An 18,842-nucleotide genomic window follows, 5' to 3' on the forward strand; every position below is an offset into this window, starting at 1 on the left:
TCAATTGAAAATTAAAACATCTTTGGTAGTAAAATTTCATTTATAAATTTTTACAATGACATAGTATTAGTATCAGAAAATTAAGTCACATTTGGTTTTTACTATGTTATGTCAAATAACTGATATGATTCAAAAAACTAATAGAAAAAAGTGATGTTAATTTGTCAATGGATGTATATAGTTTTTAAGGATGTGTAAAATGGTCGATTTATTCAATAACCAATTAAAACCATTGTACATAGGTAGAGGTTGAATTCTTAATCATATATATTAAATTTACTGAGGGCTAATAATGAGTTTGTGTGATATAGTATTTTTTTAAGCAAATCTCAGCCATTATAATATTCAAAAGAGAATTAGTAATTCTTTTAGTAAAAAAGATATTTAAAAACTATAACAATAATGATAATAATAATAATAATAATAATAATAATAATAATAATAATAATAATAATAATAATGAGATTCAAAATTGGTTCATTTTTGGATCTCTAATTCCTCGTACATTGTTTAGCTTGAACTTCACACTTACCACTTAGGTCAAATGGCTGCCAAAGGGTGGAGGCGACTTCACCGTGCCGAATGTCAACTTTCTAAATCTCGCGGTCTTGTCTGGACTATGCCTTAATAGAAAAGATTGTCACTCCATCCAATTTTCCTAAACATGAAAAATAATTTTTGTCAAATTTTTTTATCTCAAATTCCTCAACCTTGCATCAAAGGTGAACGAATCATTTTTAATATAGTATTTCAAGCACTCTAAATTTGTCTTAGAGTTTGTACACATAAATACTCAGGATAATTCAATCTTTTCAGATTTGCACAAGACGAATGAAAATTCAAATGTAGCGAAGAGTGTCTGAAATTTATTCTAGGTGATATGCACTTTTTGTTATGATTTTTTGAATCCCAAATTCTTAATATATAGGTAAAACTGGTATATTTTCAAATGGTTGCGACCCTTGATGGAACACACACTTTCAACAAAACTTTTGCTAAGTCTCACATTGTTTAACCTACAATAACACTTTTGAAAGGTTGCACTATTTCGCCTACAACAACGGTTTTCAAAGATTGTATTGTTTCGCATTCTACAACACTTTGCAAAGTGTTTCCTATTTCCGAATTCAAAATAAAAACATCCTCCTGCAACTCTTCACGAGTGTTTCCTATTACTGAATTTAAAAATAACTTTCACTTGCACATTTTCTTGTCATTTTGAAACACATTATAGATTATTAATTCTTAATAATTTACAACAATAAACAGCAACTTAAAATTGTCAATCTATAGAATTTATTTAATGACTTACACAATGCATGCATATAACTTCTCTTTTCTTACTAGGAAATTTGTTTAAAAATTAAAGAAACACTATTAATCAATTTTAATAGAAAAAAATAAGAACATTATTAAAAGACAGAGTTGAATTGAAAAAACAAGTTAAATTCATGTGAAACAAACACAAATTATGGTAATAAAAAGATTCCTTGTGCACTAATACTACGATAACATTTGGATGTACATGTTGCCAAATGTTTTTAAATTCGTAAAAAAAAATAGATTCCTTGTGCACTAATACTACGATAACATTTGGATGTACATGTTGCTTCATCCTTTTTTGAATCATAAACTGTGAAATTTTGTTGCTTGTTATTCCATTTTATTTCACATGAATAGACAATAAGGTTGTTGTGATTTGCATTGAAAAACCATTCCACAAATTGTCCACTGTGAAGGGTTTTTTCTCCAAGATCATTGTTTGATGATCGACAATATAAAATAAGAACAGTGTCCACTACGCCAAAAAGGTTTTTTAACAGCGCATCTTAGACAGCGCTTTTAAAAGAAAGCGTTGTCTAAGGTTAAAATAAAAATAAAACACGGAAAATGTTCTAAAAAAATAATGAAAGCGCTGTCTAAGGGGGGGTCTTAGACAGCGCTTTTAGAAAGCGCTGTCTAAGACCCCCCCTTAGACAGCGCTTTTAGAAAGCGCTTTTAAATATAGACCTTAGTCAGCGCTTTTGAGAAAGCGCTGTTTAAAGTCTTTCAATTAAAAAATAAAATAAATTAGGAAGAGTATCCCTAAAAACTTTCCCACCTTAGAAATTAGAAATTCCCTCCAAGTTTGTCATATAGGGTTTGTCCGGGGTTTTGCTATTCGCATTCAGCATCACAGCATGGCATCGTCATCCTCAAGCAACAGCGCAAACTACGACGTACCGTGGGTTGAGAAGTACCGACCCAGCAAGGTCGTCGACATCGTCGGCAATGAAGACGCCGTCTCCCGGCTCCAAGTCGTCGCTCGTGACGGCAACATGCCCAACCTCATTTTATCAATAAACCACTCATCCCCACTCTTCAATTCATCACACTCACTCATTCGTTTTCTCTCACTCTTTAGTTTTTCACTGTGCCCTAATTCCCAATTTTGTTATTGTCATTTTTTAGGGTCCTCCTGGAACTGGAAAAACCACTAGCATCCTCGCACTTGCGCACGAGCTTCTCGGTCCCAATTACAGAGAAGCTGTTCTTGAACTAAATGCTTCAGATGATAGGTATCGAATTTTCCCCTTATTGCACATGAAATAATGATGTTACAGTGTTTAACCAAGCTATTCACATTTTTTTTGCTGCTGTAGAGGAATAGATGTTGTGAGGAACAAGATCAAGATGTTTGCTCAAAAGAAAGTAACACTTCCTCCAGGCCGACACAAAGTTGTTATACTCGATGAAGCTGACAGGTCTATTTTATATTTTGGCGGTGATTTAATTCAATTAATGTTCTTACTTTATTCATTATTGTTTTCATTGGATTTTAGTTTTGTTGTAACATTTTTTTTTGGACTCGAATCAGTATGACATCTGGAGCACAGCAAGCTTTAAGAAGGACGATGGAGATATATTCTAATTCTACTCGTTTCGCGCTTGCTTGCAATACATCGTCTAAGATTATTGAGCCGATTCAGAGTAGGTGTGCAATTGTGAGATTTTCGCGACTATCTGATCAAGAGATACTTGGTCGTCTCATGGTTGTGGTTCAAGCTGAGAAGGTACCTCAACTTTTTATTTGTGTTGAATTACGGAATATTCTTGTTTGTTTGAGGAATATATGCATATGAATCGCCAATGTTATACCAGTCTAAAGTTTTTCCATGGCCTGAATTCTGACGATTTTATGGCTTATGAGGGATTTAGGATGGTCTTCGATTTTAGGTTGGTCTTCGATCTCTAAATTTAGGAATATGCCCAAAGTTAAACATACTCCGCATTGAAGCGATGCTAATGGTCTCACTTGAGTTGAAAGGATGTGGCGGTCTGTCTGAAGCATCCCTTAATTGTCCTTTCTTGACATCTCTTGATGCTTCCTTTTGCAGGTGATACTTTGTTATTTCTTGGTTATCCTGCTTGTGTATGGAGTATGAACTGATGTTTGTTATTTTGAATTACAGTCAACTCACTGATGATTGCTTGTCTGCTACCACCCGTGCATGTCCACTAATTGAGTCATTAATATTGATGTCATGCCCGTCGATCGGGTTAGATGGACTCTGTTCCCTGCAGTGGCTCCCAAATTTAGCTCTTCTTGACTTATCATACACTTTCTTGGTGAATCTGCAGCCTGTTTTTGACTCTTGTTCACAGCTAAAGGTAAAAATATCATATATTTTAATTTGAGTGTCTAGCATATTACAATTGTACATTGAGAACCTCCTCCCCCCCACCACCCACCACCCAAAAAAATATAGAAAGTGGTTGTTTAGTTTAAAAAACATAGGGAAGTTATTATATTACCACATACACACAACTTGTTTAGAAGAGCTCATTTGTGCCTATCTTAGGATTTAAATACTTGTATTAGTGTTTGGAATTGGATACAGCTGGAAATAATGTGACATGTCCATTAGTTGTTTTTAACACAATAAAACTCTAAAATAGCTTATTGAATGAGAGCTTAAATAAAATGTCTATCCAAGGAAACTCAGTCCTTTACTTTTCCTCCAATCTTTGTGAACGTGAATTTGGTTCATCCTCCCCATTGTTAAATGTAATTTTGATTTTATTAACACATAATGTGGTTATGATGTTAATTGGTTCACACACAACTGTACTGATGAAAATTCCCCCCTTCTAATCTTTGCAAACCTGAATTTGGTTCATTTTCCCCATTGTTAAATGTAGTTTGGTTTTATCAACGCATAATGTGGTTATGATGTTAATTGGTTCACTCATGACTGTACTGGTGATAATTTGGAGGTGATGGCATATCTTGGAATAGATGGTTTTCCATCTGTTAAACTTTTTGATAATTTTAATTTTTTATTTTATGTTTTTGGACTTGAAAAGAACCATATATTTGGTTTTCCATTGCTTCCTGCCCCTGAAGCAATGAAGATGCAGACACTGATTGGAAAAAGAGAGATAGAAGGGGACAGAAAAGAGTGGGGGGAATAGTCTGCAAAACTTCTAAGATTATTTTGTTTAATAAAATGCAATGTTGTTAGACACTTACTTACACATTCCTTGATCCACAGGTTATGGAGTGATGTATGAGACTCATAATTATTCTGTATTTTTCTGACTGTCATTATTGTTTCTTGAAGGTATTAAAGTTGCAGGCATGCAAATTTCTCACTGACTCATCACTTGAACCTCTTTACAAGGGGGGTGCTTTACCAGCTCTTCAGGAGTTGGACTTGTCTTATGGAACTTTGTGTCAGAAGGCCATAGAAGAGCTTCTTTCTTGCTGCACTCACCTTACACGTGTGAGTTTGAATGGCTGTGTGAATATGCATGATTTAAACTGGGGGTACAGTCGAGGGAATTTTCCTGAGTTACCTGGCGTAAGCGTCCTATCCATTGCAAGTTCCTATGAAAATATCCACGTGTCAAGCGAGCAACCCACCCGATTACTTCAGAACCTGAATTGTGTGGGTTGTTCTAACATTAGGAAGGTTTTCATCCCATCAACAGCACACTGTTCCCATTTACTATTTTTAAACCTTTCTCTGTCCGCTAATTTGAAGGAGGTTGATGTAGCTTGTCTCAACCTATGCTGGCTTAATTTAAGGTATCGTTTACTGCCCAAATGAATGTTGATTGGTTTCTGTCATCATAACAGATGGTAATGTGTTACTTATCTTTTCAGCCACTGTTCTTCATTGGAAGTTTTGAAGCTAGAGTGTCCAAGATTGACCAATCTATTCCTTCAGGTTATTATTCCTATCTGCCAATTTCTAAACTTATCCATGCACATCATAATTGTTGTTTCTTTGCAATCACATCTTATTGTTCTTGATATACTTTTAAATTTTTTTTTTACATGAGAAATGCTTGTAGCAACACATTATCAGATAAATTCTTTTGTAAATACTCTTTATTCTTGTGTGAAATTCATGTGAGTCCTACCCCTACTACCCCACCACTTAGGAAATGGTTCTCACCTAACAGATTGAGAAATATATGATTAATGATATTGTTAAAATTGTATTACTTAGATTTAGTCATGCAGCCCATCCATTGATTCAATTTTGTGCTATATTTATTTGCTTTCTAATATAATTTTTGGGTTGGTGTAATTTGGAAATTCTAGTCGTGCAACATTGACGAGGGAGCTGTTGAGGCTGCTATTTCAAAGTGCACTTTGTTGGAGACTCTTGACGTTCGCTTTTGTCCTAAGGTGAGAGCTAATGCGTGTATAACACATGAAATGTTGATTTCAGTTGATGAGCCTTTTTCATGTATGATTCAACGTTTTCTTCATTTATTTAAGGGTTTTTATGGTTCTTTACAGATAAGCTCAACGAGCATGGTAAGATTTCGTGCTGCATGTTCTGGTTTGAAACGAATATACAGCAGCCTTGCAACTTCATCAGCGTGATTTAGGATCTAAGAAGTTTTGCGGTGCTTGTTCACTCAGAGAGATGGCACACTTTTGGCAATAAATCTGGTTATTTCCTAATGTATTGTAAATGTTTAACTTATTATTGTTGTGTGTTTGGCAGGCTATCTTCATGCATTGCCACAATAAGTTATGGCTGTTCTAATTGTTGTAAATTTATATTCCAATTTGTTGTTGCATATTTTATTCTGAAGTGGTCTGTCTTGCCTTTCTCTTGTGAAGAATAGGTGTATGTCTGATCCTTTCATGTGCATTTTATGTTGTAATTTTTGTACTAACTGATGCGACATATTGACAGTTGTATTTTTATATTGCAAGTTTCTTTGACATCAATGCATATTGACAGTTATATTTTGATGAAACTTGTGCATAATTTATTTTAAGGAAAACCCCACCAACCCCATTCTATATGCCATCAATTTTCGTATACCTTAGACAGCGCTTTTGTAAAAAGCGCTGTCTAAGGGGGGGATTAGAAAGCGCTTTAGGCAAAAGCGCTGTCTAAGGGGGGGGGGGGCTTAGACAGCGCTTTTTGAAAAGCGCTGTCTAAGGTATACCTAAAAAAATTAAAATAGGAGGGTCTTAGAAAGCGCTTTTGGCCAAAGCGCTGTCTAAGGGGGTGGGGCTTAGACAGTGCTTTTCAAAAGCGCTGTCTAAGGTATACCTAAAAAATTTAAAATAAGAGGGTCTTATAAAGCGCTTTTGGCCAAAGCGCTGTCTAAGGGGGGGGGGGCTTAGACAACGCTTTTAAGATTTAAAAAAGCGCTGTCTAAACCTTTAGCAGCGGAGGTTTAGACAGCGCTTTAAAGCGCTGTCTAAGGTCTTGTTTGTTGTTGACGTCAACTTTCAAATCATTTTCAACACGTACATTTATCTTTTTTAGTCAAATTTCATTTATAAATTTTTACAATGACATAGTATTAGTATCAGAAAATTAAGTCACATTTAGTTTTTACTATGTTATGTCAAATAACTGATATGATTCAAAAAACTAATAGAAAAAAGTGATGTTAATTTGTCAATGGATGTATATAGTGTTTAAGGATGTGTAAAAAGGTCGATTTTTTCGATAACCAATTAAAACCATTGTACATAGGTAGAGGTTGAATTCTTAATCATATATATTAAATTTACTGAGGGCTAATAAAGAGTTTGTGTGATATAGTATTTTTTTAAGCAAATCTCAGCCATTATAATATTCAAAAGAGAATTAGTAATTCTTTTAGTAAAAGAGATATTTAAAAACTATAACAATTATGATAATAATAATAATAATAATAATAATAATAATAATAATAATAATAATAATGAGATTCAAAATTGATTCATTTTTGGATCTCTAATTCCTCGTACATTGTTTAGCTTGAACTTCACACTTACCACTTAGGTCAAATGGCTGCCAAAGGGTGGAGGCGACTTCACCGTGCCGAATGTCAACTTTCTAAATCTCGCGGTCTTGTCTGGACTATGCCTTAATAGAAAAGATTGTCACTCCATCCAATCTGCCTAAATCTTGTGCTCAAGCTCTCAACATGAACAATAATTTTTGTCAAATCTTTTTATCTCAAATTCCTCAACCTTGCATTAAAGGTTAACAAATCATTTTTAATATAGTATTTCAAGCACTCTAAATTTGTCTTAGAGTTTGTACACATAAATACTCAGGATAATTCAATCTTTTCAGATTTGCACAAGACGAATGAAAATTCGAATGTGGCGAAGAGTGTCTGAAATTTATTCTAGGTGATATGCACTTTTTGTTATGATTTTCTGAATCCCGAATTCTTAATATATAGGTAAAACTGGTATTTTTTCAAAAGGTTGCGACCCTTGATGGAACACACACTTTAAACAAAACTTTTGCTAAGTCTCGCATTGTTTAACCTACAATAACACTTTTGAAAGGTTGCACTATTTCGCCTACAACAACGGTTTTCAAAGATTATATTGTTTCACATTCAACAACACTTCGCAAAGTGTTTCCTATTTCCGAATTCAAAATAAAAACTTCCTCCTGCAACTCTTCACGAGTGTTTCCTATTACTGAATTTAAAAATTAACTTTCACTTGCACATTTTCTTGTCATTTTGAAACACATTAAAGATTATTAATTCTTAATAATTTACAACAATAAACAGCAACTTAAAATTGTCAATCTATAGAATTTATTTAATGACTTACACAATGCATGCATATAACTTCTCTTTTCTTACTAGGAAATTTGTTTAAAAATTAAAGAAACACTATTAATCAATTTTAATAGAAAAAAATAAGAACATTATTAAAAGACAGAGTTGAATTGAAAAAACAAGTTCAATTCATGTGAAACAAACACAGATTATGGTAATAAAAACATGCAGCATTTTTTGTTTGGCTCGAGGATGATTAATCATGTACGCGTAAGGAAAATGTGACAACAATACTTAGAATAGAGAAATAAATATAACATGTATAATAATATTAATGAAATTATTAGATTATTTTATTTAACATTTGAGGAATAATCCAAAATAAACTAATTCAATGGATATCGCTTTTGCCAAATATTTTTAAACTCGTAAAAAAAATAGATTCCTTGTGCACTAATACTACGATAACATTTGGATGTACATGTTGCTTCATCCTTTGTTGAATCATAAACTGTGAAATTTTGTTGCTTGTTATTCCATTTTATTTCACATGAATAGACAGTAATGTTGTTGTGATTTGCATTGAAAAACCATTCCACAAATTGTCCACTGTGAAGGGTTTTTTCTCCAAGATCATTGTTTGATGATCGACAATGTAAAATAAGAACAATGTCAACTTTCAAATCATTTTTAACACGTACATTTATCTATTTTTCACTCATCCCACCTTCACGACAATGAACATAACCTGTTGTCATGATCACCAATACAACAAATATAGTCAAGACATTCATCGTAATGTTTTTCTCCCAATAAAAAATTAACAAAAATTTAATTTTTAAGTCTAATGCACTATTACACGCTGTATATAATCTATTTGATCCACAGTTATCTTTTTGTAGCACATGGATTCATAAAACTTGTGGCTACATAGTTCCCAAACCAGAATTGTAAAAAATATGGTAAAAAATGTCATGCAATAGTAATTAAAAATTCTTTTCTAGACAAACTTTGTTAATATCTCTCTCTCTCTCTCTCTCTCTCTCTCTCTCTCTCTCTCTCTCTCTCTCTCTCTCTATATATATATATATATATATATATATATATATATATATATATATATATATATATATATATATATATATATATATATATATATATATATATATATATATATATATATATATATATTGGTAGAAAATATATTCAATTGAAAATTAAAACATCTTTGGTAGTCAAATTTCATTTATAAATTTTTACAATGACATAGTATTAGTATCAGAAAATTAAGTCACATTTGGTTTTTACTATGTTATGTCAAATAACTCATATGATTCAGAAAACTAATAGAAAAAAGTGTTCATCATAAAATTTAAAACTATTTGGCTGAATTAAATAAGAGTAGAAACAATTGGATAAAAGCTCAACTTTATTTAATAGAATGGTAGTTTGTAAATGACAAGACTAAATAGATCTTTACAAAGATTGAAAATGGTAATTTTAATGGAAAAGGGCTACATTTAATACAATGATCACTAATTCTTCTAACATCTCTTGATATCGATTGTGCTCTTGGCGACGGCTGGAGATGATGAACCAGAACTGACCAACTTGCTTAAGAATATCTTTGAAACTGAAGATCAACAAGTTGCAGTTACTTGCCAAAATCCCTAATTTTTGCATAAATTTCCCCAACGTGGGGTACTCAATTTATTGTGATGATTCTTTCTGTTTTATTCCTCTAACTTTTTCCTGGACCTCCCTTTCCAGTTTTCAATCCACTGAGACGCTCATTTTAAACTAAGCCTCCCTTTCGGGTTTTCAACTTAGCGAGTTGTTCCTTTCTTTTTAGGCGAAGTATTTCTTGACTGCATCTGCGTTCAAAGGATGAGTGAACTCTTGACCATCCATAGTTGTAAGGATTAAAGCATCGCCTGAAAAGGCTTTCTTAAGAACATATGGGCCTTCATAATTAGGAGTCCATTTTCCCCTAGAATCTGGTTTGAAAGATAGGATATGGTCTTCTTGTCAAAAGCTTTCTTCATCCTCTGTTGATATAACTGACCATGACACATGGCAGTCATCCTCTTCTCTTCGATCAAATTCAACTAATCATACCTGTTTTGACACCATTCAGCCTCAGTCAACTTGGCTTTCATCAAAACACGCAATGATGGGATCTCAACCTCTACGGGGATGGATGTACAATACCCGTACAAAGCAAATGGGAGCATCTCATGCCAATCCTTCTACGTTACAACCATCTTCTGGATAATCTTCTTGATTTTCTTATTTGCAACTTCAACAACCCCATTCATCTTAGGTCTGTAGGGAGAAGAATTATGGTGTGCGATCTTGAAGTCTTTGCAAAGAGCTTCCACCATATTGTTATTCAAGTTCGATCCATTATCAGTAATGATCTTACTTGGCACACCATAGCGGCATATGATCCGATTCTTTATAAACCTCACAACGACTTGCTTGGATACATTCGCATATGATGCTGCTTCAACCCATTTTGTGAAGTAGTCAATAGCCACCAAAACGAAACGGTGTCCATTCGACACTTTGGGCTCAATCATGCCAATCATATCAATTCCCCACATGGAGAAGGGCCATGGAGAGGAAATGAAGTTCAACAATGTTGGAGGAACATGAATCTTATCTGCATATATTTGACACTTATGGCATTTCTTCACAAACTTGCAACAGTCAGATTCCATTGCCAGCCAATAGTAACATGCTCGCAACATTTTCTTCATCATTGCATGTCCATTGGAATGAGTGCCAGAAGAACCTTCATGGACTTTAGTCATCAATAGGTCTGCTTCTTGTCTATCCACGCATTTGAGCAGAACCATATCGAAGTTTCTCTTGTACAATACATCGCCATTTAGGTAGAAATTATCGGCTAATCTTCTCAAAGTCTTCTTGTCTTTCAAAGATGCTCCAGATGGGTAAATCTGACTTTGGAAGAAACACTTGATATCATAATACCATTGCTTCTCATCTTTGGCTTCTTCAACAACAAACACATGAGCTGGCCTATCAAGACGCATCACAGTCAAATTGGGAACCTCATTCCAATATTTCACCATAATCATTGAAGCCAACGTTGCAAGAGCATCTGCCATCTGGTTTTCATCCTGAGGGATATGATGAAACTCAACCTTTGTAAATAAAGTTGAAATCCTCCTCGCATAATTTCTATATGGTATCAAACCGGGTTGATTCGTCTCCCATTCTCCTTTGATCTGATTCACGACCAAAGTTGAATCTCGATAGACATCCAAATGCTTGATTCGGAGATCAATGGCCTCTTCAATCCCCATAATACAAGCTTCATATTCGGCCATATTATTCGTACATTTGAAGGTCAATTTAGCTGTAAACGGAAAATGAGTGCCTTGAGGAGTAATGATTACTGCCCCAATGCCATTACCATACGGATTAACAGCTCCATCAAATACCATGCCCCAACAGGAACCAGGCTCTGGCCCTTCTTCAAGTAATGTTTCATCACAATATTTCATTTTCAGGTAGAAGATCTCTTCATCAGGAAAATCATACTGAACTGACTAGCAATCTTCAATTGGTTAGTGAGCCAAATGGTCAGCCAAGACACTACCTTTAATTGCTTTTTAAGATCGGTATTCAATATCATACTCTGATAACAACATCTACCAATGGGCAATCCTCCCAGTTAAAGCAGGCTTCTCAAATATTCTTGATTGGATCCATTTTGGATATCAACCAAGTGGTATGATTCAACATGTATTGACGCAGACGCTTAGCAGCCCAAGCTAATGCGCAATAAGTTTTCTCAAGCATAGAATACCGAGTCTCACAATCGGTGAATTTCTTACTAATTGTAGCGGGGTATTCGTTACCTTTAGATTTATTGACTAAATCGAAAGTAAATCATACAATTCGAGTCGCCATCGCACTTCTATTTATCCAAAGGAAAGGTTAGAAAGCGAACAAAAACCGAGAAGTTTTATCAAATCAAAAACTAATAAAAATGTCAGAGATCGGGGTAAGGGGGTTGGTTATGCAATGGGAAGGTTTTAAGCACCCAAAACATCCTAGGTACTCCTAGGGAGCCCTTTTCACAATTGTTGTAAGGTAGGTTGGTATTTGTGAAAAATTATTTGTACAAACATGATTGGGAAGATGAGAGAAGAATGTACAAATTATTTACAATTTTTGTGTTTGAATGGATAAACCTACTTCCTACGTACCATCTTAAAAAAGATTAGGATCAAAACCTCGTTTCGGGGTAAAAATCTCAAAAAGAAGTTGGTGAATTGATTGGTCCAAAAGCCTTAAGGTCTTTTGTTATGCAAGGGAGAAAACTCAACCTAAAACCAAAAATCCACCATGTGAGGATAACTTCAACATGCTAGTGAGGGGTTAACCCTATAATAAGCATGGAAGTCTTATGGTCCATCACTAAGGATATAGGTGAGTATTATATCAACCTCAAGGATAACTCAAACCTAATAGCTATTGTTTATGAAAAGCTTTGGCAAAAGTGGCCATTGAAACCACAAAAACAATTGAGTGAGTTATATTTACCAATGAAAAGTATTTACAAAGTATGGTCAAAGTTTACTTAAGGATTCAATTCAAAATAACTGTTATGAAAAGAAGTTTGAAAAATCAAAAGCATAATGCTTAGGTTTCTAATTTTGAAGACAAATGTTAATGTTTGCACAAAAGTTTTGGCTTGGGTTAGAGTGGAGGGAAGAAGAAGAATGGCTAAGTCCTAAACATACAAATATGAAGGAAGAGAAATAAAACCACAAATGGAGTTCCCTTCTTGAGATCATAGTCATGATCCAAGTAGCTCCCATCCTTTGGAATAAGCAAGCAAATAAGCAAATACTCAAGCAATCAAGCACACAATCAAACAAGCTCCTAGGAATCTTCCAATGGCTTTGGTATCTCTCACTTTGGATGCTCATGACAATGGTTCTTCCACTTGGCTCAAATTTGGGATCCCTAGCACAAGAACACACACATCAAAAGGTTCTATAATGCAAACAAAGAATGGACAAGAGGGAGTTAAGAAATTAGTATCCTTTCAAGTTCATCTTCAAGGTTAAGCATTCTAAAGGCATGAGGCCTAGTTGCTCTTTGACATTATTTCTTCTTTTATAGCATTCTAAAGGCATGAGGCCTAGCTTCTCTTTGACTCCATTTTGCATAGGGAATGTCCTAAAGTCTAAGTCCTTTTGTCCATTTGCAATTGGTTCACAACAATCAAAACAAAACAAGCACAATAGTATATACACAATTATGTGCTCAAGTGAGCAAAAGGCAAATTGCATTAACATAAACATGAGCTCAAGTGAGCAAAGGGCAAAAGCAAATGAATACTATGTACAAGATATTAAATTGCATAAAGTAAATTGCAAGAATTAAATTACTTTAATTAAAAGTTAATGGTCAATAGTTAGTGTTAGTGTGCCATAAGGCAATTTAGCGCTATGTTAAGCAATCGTAAATGGACTAATGTAGTAGTCACACCTATCTGAGGTCGGTCAATAAAAATATAGGCAACAAACACAAGTTAGAGATCTTGACTAGTAAGCAAAGCTCCAACAACTTGCCATGCCAAAAGAAAATGAGAATGATCTTGTATTTGATTTAGGTTTTTTGCTTGATCAAGAAGCAACCTATCCTTAATGCAAAGCCATTTACTTGATCTTTGGATCAAGATGAATTAGATTTGAATCAAGGAAGGTTAAACCTCCTATCCATCAAGGCTAACCACCAATCTTTAACTCATTGATCAAAAAGAAAGAAAAAATGAAGAAGAAGATGAATAAGAATGTACATTAATGGAATTCAAATGAAATAAGCAAAGTGCATTGACCAAAGACAAATGGAATCAAGGTCAAACAATTGTAAACAGAAGCAAAATGAAACTTAGAAGTCAAGAAACAAATAAAATATTTTTGGTATTTTTCAAAATTAAAATAATACTTGAAGTAAAATAATTAATTAAAGTTCAAACTTCAAATCCATTTCAAATCAACTTTGAAAAGTCCAAATGGATCATCCTAAGTTTAACAAGGTCAAACAAAGTTTGACAAAAAATTTCAGCATTTTTAGAAACCAGAAACTATTTTTAAACAATTAAAAATGAATAAAAAATAACCTAATTGTACTAAAATCTCAAATAAATCTCAAATAAATTAGTAAATTGATGAGAATATTTTTCATAAATTCATCATCATTCAAACAGGTTAAGAAAATATTTTTATATTTATTGAATATTGGAAATTATTTAAAATGAATTAAAAATAACCAGAAAAGAGAAAATTCACAAAAAATATCAAATGATAAAATAAAAAATATTAAAAATCATTTTTAGAAACTAGAAATTAAAAGGAAAATAATGCAATTGGTCCCATATTTTTTGGAATTAAAATGAAAGAGTTATGATTTTTTGAAATAAAAGGAAATAAACAAAATAAAAGTGAAAAATCAGAAATTAGGAAAAAACCACGCGCGTTAGATGGAATCTCATTAATTGACCTGACACATCTAATGGTCCACAGGCGCGCGCTCACCATGAGTCCAAGTCAATGAGAAACATCCAGCATTAAATAAAGTCATAAGATCTAATGGCTATGATATAAATTGGAGATCAGATCCAAGGGTCCACAATTGATCTGGCAAAGAGACGGTGGTGTACACCACCGTCTTCTCCGGCGAGGATGAAGATTCTGGTGACATTTGCAGGTATGGGAATCTCAATAAAAATAGGCAATCCTCATATCATTGGAAAGCTAGGGTGATGTACATCACCCCTGTGCCATTGGTTTTCCTTCTAGATCCTCATAGGAAGAGAAATCAGAAGTGGAAAATAATGGAGTTCAAACTGAACTTGATGGTTTTGCAAAATTAAAAGCACAACTCAAATGCCTCTGATGAGAGGACTTCAGCCAAACCAATAAACACAAGAAACAAGCAAGAATCAATGAGTTTCGAAGAGAAAAAGTTTGAACATCCACCTTTGAAATGTAGATCTATGGAGCACAATTCTTCACAATTCTTGATTGCAGTGTGTTCTTGAGGTGAAGATGAAGCAAGGCCAAGGAATTTTAAGTCCAATGATCAACCAATGAAGTTGAAAATTGGATCTGAAATTTTGAAATGAAAGAGAGAAATTCCTTTAAAGTGAGGTTTGGATGGAGTTTTGCAGCATATCAGGCGCCTTAAGGTTCGTTTATGATGATGGTATGAACCTCTATTTATAGCAAATGCAAGCTGCAAGCATGAAAATTTTGTGTGCATGAATGATAAGGGCCTTCATGCATGGGTCTGTACAGGCAGATGAAGGGCCCAAATCCAATTGATTTGGAAAGCTGAAATGCAACTGAGCTGGTTTGGACGTGTACATGTGAATGATTTGGCTTATGCATGAAGTTTGAACAAAGTTTCCATAATTGCACCAAAATCTTCTCCTCTTCGAAAATGCATATTCCCAAAATGAAACATGGCCTTGTGGGTAATGGTTGGAAAGGTATTAACATGAGGATCAATTGTTATGTTGAACAAAACTTTATTTGGAATTGGGAAATTAGTGAAAATTGGTCATAAAGTTCTAGGTGCAAAACATGTGCATGTGAAAATTTCCAACATGGACCAACTTCAAGCCCTTCTATTTCAATGATTCAAGCTCCAAATGACAAAACCTTCAACATAAATGTTGTAGATCGTTTCAAGATAATCAAATTGGACTCACATTTTGCATCATTTGGATTTGTGATGAGAAAGTTATGGGCACTTGAAGTTGGACTTTTTCACATTTCAATGCCTTTGGTCCAAAGTGACCTATAATGTTTTGCTTTATCACATGTATTTATTTTAGGATTATGAAAATTTGTTCAACATAACAAATGAATTAGACATCTTAAACTTTCCAATGCATTTGATCCCACCTCAAAATTATGAAAAAGGAGTGAGTTAGGTCCTTGGGATGTTGACCCAAAATTAGGGTTTCAATCAAAATGACCTATAATGTTTTGAAATGGATGATGACCTTCCAAGCTTCAAATAAATTTTTGATAAACATTAAAGTTGTTAATATGGTTATTAAGAACATTTTTTCTCTTGGGGTCATTTTCGTTTGACAAACACATTAAAAGTTAGGTCTCAGTGGATTTCAAAATAGTCAGATGAATTGACTGATCAACTTCTCAAGTCCAACTTCAAATCTTGATGAATTGATGATTGAGGACACTCAAATAAGTTCAAATATTCATGAAATGATGAATGAAAGAACTTCCCTTTATTGTATTTGATCATGGGTTGAGGTTGCTTCATGAGCAAGGCACAATTGATGCACAAATGAATTAGGGTTTCCTTGGGAAACAAGCCTCAAGCCCTTTGGTTTGCTTTGATCAAATTGACAAATTGAGATACTTGGGAGGCATATATGATGATTGAGAGCTTTGGGAACCATTTTCATGCTTACTTTCACCTTCTTCTGGCCATTCTTTTAGCATAGGGACCATCTAGGAGCCTTGGATCTTATGATTGCTCAAGCTACAAAACAAAAGATGTTAGTGACATATTTTTGTGCTTTTGGTTAGTAAACCAAGTAAGAAAAGCAATAATATAAAATTCAAGCATGCTTGGTGATCTCAAACCAACTCACAAGTGTTCCCACCCAAAGGTTTTAGCCAAGATGCTATGATCCTTGAGGCAAATGCAATGTGCAATGGTATGATGCCATGAGGGATCTTAGGGTCAAAATTAGGGTCTTACAGATGCCCCTATTTAAGGTCATTCTAGCCGGAGATATGAAGGTTAAAATCTTCGTCTCGACGAGGTAGAATGGGCTTAAATAATAACAAAGAGACGAATTTTGGTCCCTAAGAGACCTCATGATGCAAATGTATGTATGCAAAAGGTAATGCTCCGTGGGGATATGTGTCCACAAAGGAAAAAGAAATCATGAGAAACTGAAAATCCATAGGAGTAATACACTCACAAATGGGACAGAGACTCTGGGGACTCTAATGGGGAATAAAAGTGCGTGAGCAGGTCACGACTTGAAACTTGTTGAGAGACACAAAGGGATTCCATGAAAATAAATCAATGGAAAGACTCGAACTGACACAAAGGTGCACGTATTGGGGAATATGCTAATACAACAAAACTATCCACAAAGGATACTTCGGATAAAAATCCGGACTCAGGCTGGGAAAATACACTAAGGGACTCCGATGGGGAATGTCCAAAGAGGACTCAGCTGAGGAAACAACAAAATGAGGTATTACCGGTTACTGGGTAATAAGCTCAAGGAGACATGTGATTAAAACACACTCGGGGAGAATGAATATCTAAGACCTTTATAAGGGTGAGAGATATCAACCATCTAAAAACATCTGAGGAAGACCTAAAAAGGTATATTTCGACTCAGGAAAATCTGACTCCACAGGGGACAAAGGTCAAAATAGGGAGCAGACAGGAAGGAACACCAGGGATACCGGTTACTGGGCATATAATAGGTGACCAACCAAGCGTGAATTAGGGAATATTTCCAAGACACTCATCATCCGAAAGGAGGGCTGAAAAAGCAAACTCGATTACAGGATGGACATTCGATTCCATAAGGAAATACGAATCTTACTCTACTAGGGAAGAAAAAGACTTCGACTGAAGAGCGCATGAGATATATTACCTATTACCGTCAGAACGTAGATAATATACTCGCATGGAAGATTATCCACAACCGGCTACTAGGTTAATAAAGGATAAATCGATCGAAAAGAAAAGACATCGGGATACCGACTACTGGGTATAAAATGATGACCAATCAAAGGGGAGAAACAATCATTACCAAACAAGGGTAAATGAAAGATGACTCGCTGGGGATAAATTTATTTATCAGAGCAATTATCCAAGAGATATATCATCGGTTACTGGGAGATATACTCAAAAGGTGAAGGAATATCAATACCGAATATTGGATAAAGATAACCCACAAAGAGGGGATTACATTTACCGGTTACTCGGTAGAAAACCACAGAAGAGAGTAACCGTCATCGGTTAGGATGAACAAAATCAAGTGTTATCTCTGCAAGGGGACAGAACGGGGTTTACAAATACCGGTATGAGGGTAGTAAACCACATAAATAGGACTTATAACTACCGGTTACTGGGTAGAAGGCCACAGACTCCGCCGGGGAAAAAGATGGACAATTACTGGTTACTGAGCAATCATTCATCTAAACTATGGGGAAGCGCAAAGGGAAATAACAAGATGAGTCAATCCAGGAACGAACTAGAGAGACACAACGGAACAAGACTCAACCCAATAAGGATGTAACCCAGGGGAGAAATTCTGTCCCAATACATATTTTGGGAGGAAGCAGAAATAATAATCATCCACGAGGACATAACTCAGTGGGGAATATGGAAGAAAGGGGTAAACACTTTCTGCCTATGGGGCTGACTCTATATGGAGAGATCAGACACAAACATCTGCTTGGGGAAATATATATCACCAAATAGCAGGAGACAACAAACAAAGATATATGGCAAAGAATGAAACATGAATATCTGAATGTTATAATTATGCATGTATATGCGTGGTTTATGTATGATTGATGCTGACAAACAGACATATCTAACACAAACAGGTCCAAGACTCAATGGACAAACATCCGGTACTACATCTCAAAAGAGAAAGCCAGGACCACTGGGGAACACCTAATCTGGTGGGGGCAAAAAATACCAGGGAACACCAATATCTTCAAGGGAACAAAGGCCAATGCTGAGAATCAAGT

At 34.8% G+C, this 18,842-nt stretch overlaps 1 protein-coding gene and 1 pseudogene across 1 annotated transcript; both read left to right on the forward strand.

The window, feature by feature from the left end:
* Positions 1-2,180: 2,180 nt before the first annotated feature.
* Positions 2,181-3,156, forward strand: LOC127102142 (replication factor C subunit 2-like; annotated as a pseudogene).
* An 80-nt stretch (positions 3,157-3,236) lies between these two features.
* Positions 3,237-6,180, forward strand: LOC127107019 (F-box/LRR-repeat protein 15). The gene is made up of 7 exons (XM_051044305.1): positions 3,237-3,377; positions 3,453-3,651; positions 4,605-4,844; positions 5,028-5,071; positions 5,150-5,213; positions 5,594-5,680; positions 5,795-6,180. The coding sequence occupies exons 1-7, from the start codon at positions 3,280-3,282 to the stop codon at positions 5,879-5,881; spliced, it is 819 nt and encodes a 272-aa protein (XP_050900262.1). The 5' UTR covers positions 3,237-3,279; the 3' UTR covers positions 5,882-6,180.
* The last annotated feature ends 12,662 nt before the right edge of the window (positions 6,181-18,842 follow it).

This window comes from Lathyrus oleraceus, chromosome 7, assembly GCF_024323335.1.
Source record: "Lathyrus oleraceus cultivar Zhongwan6 chromosome 7, CAAS_Psat_ZW6_1.0, whole genome shotgun sequence".
NCBI classification, from domain to species: domain Eukaryota; kingdom Viridiplantae; phylum Streptophyta; class Magnoliopsida; order Fabales; family Fabaceae; genus Lathyrus; species Lathyrus oleraceus.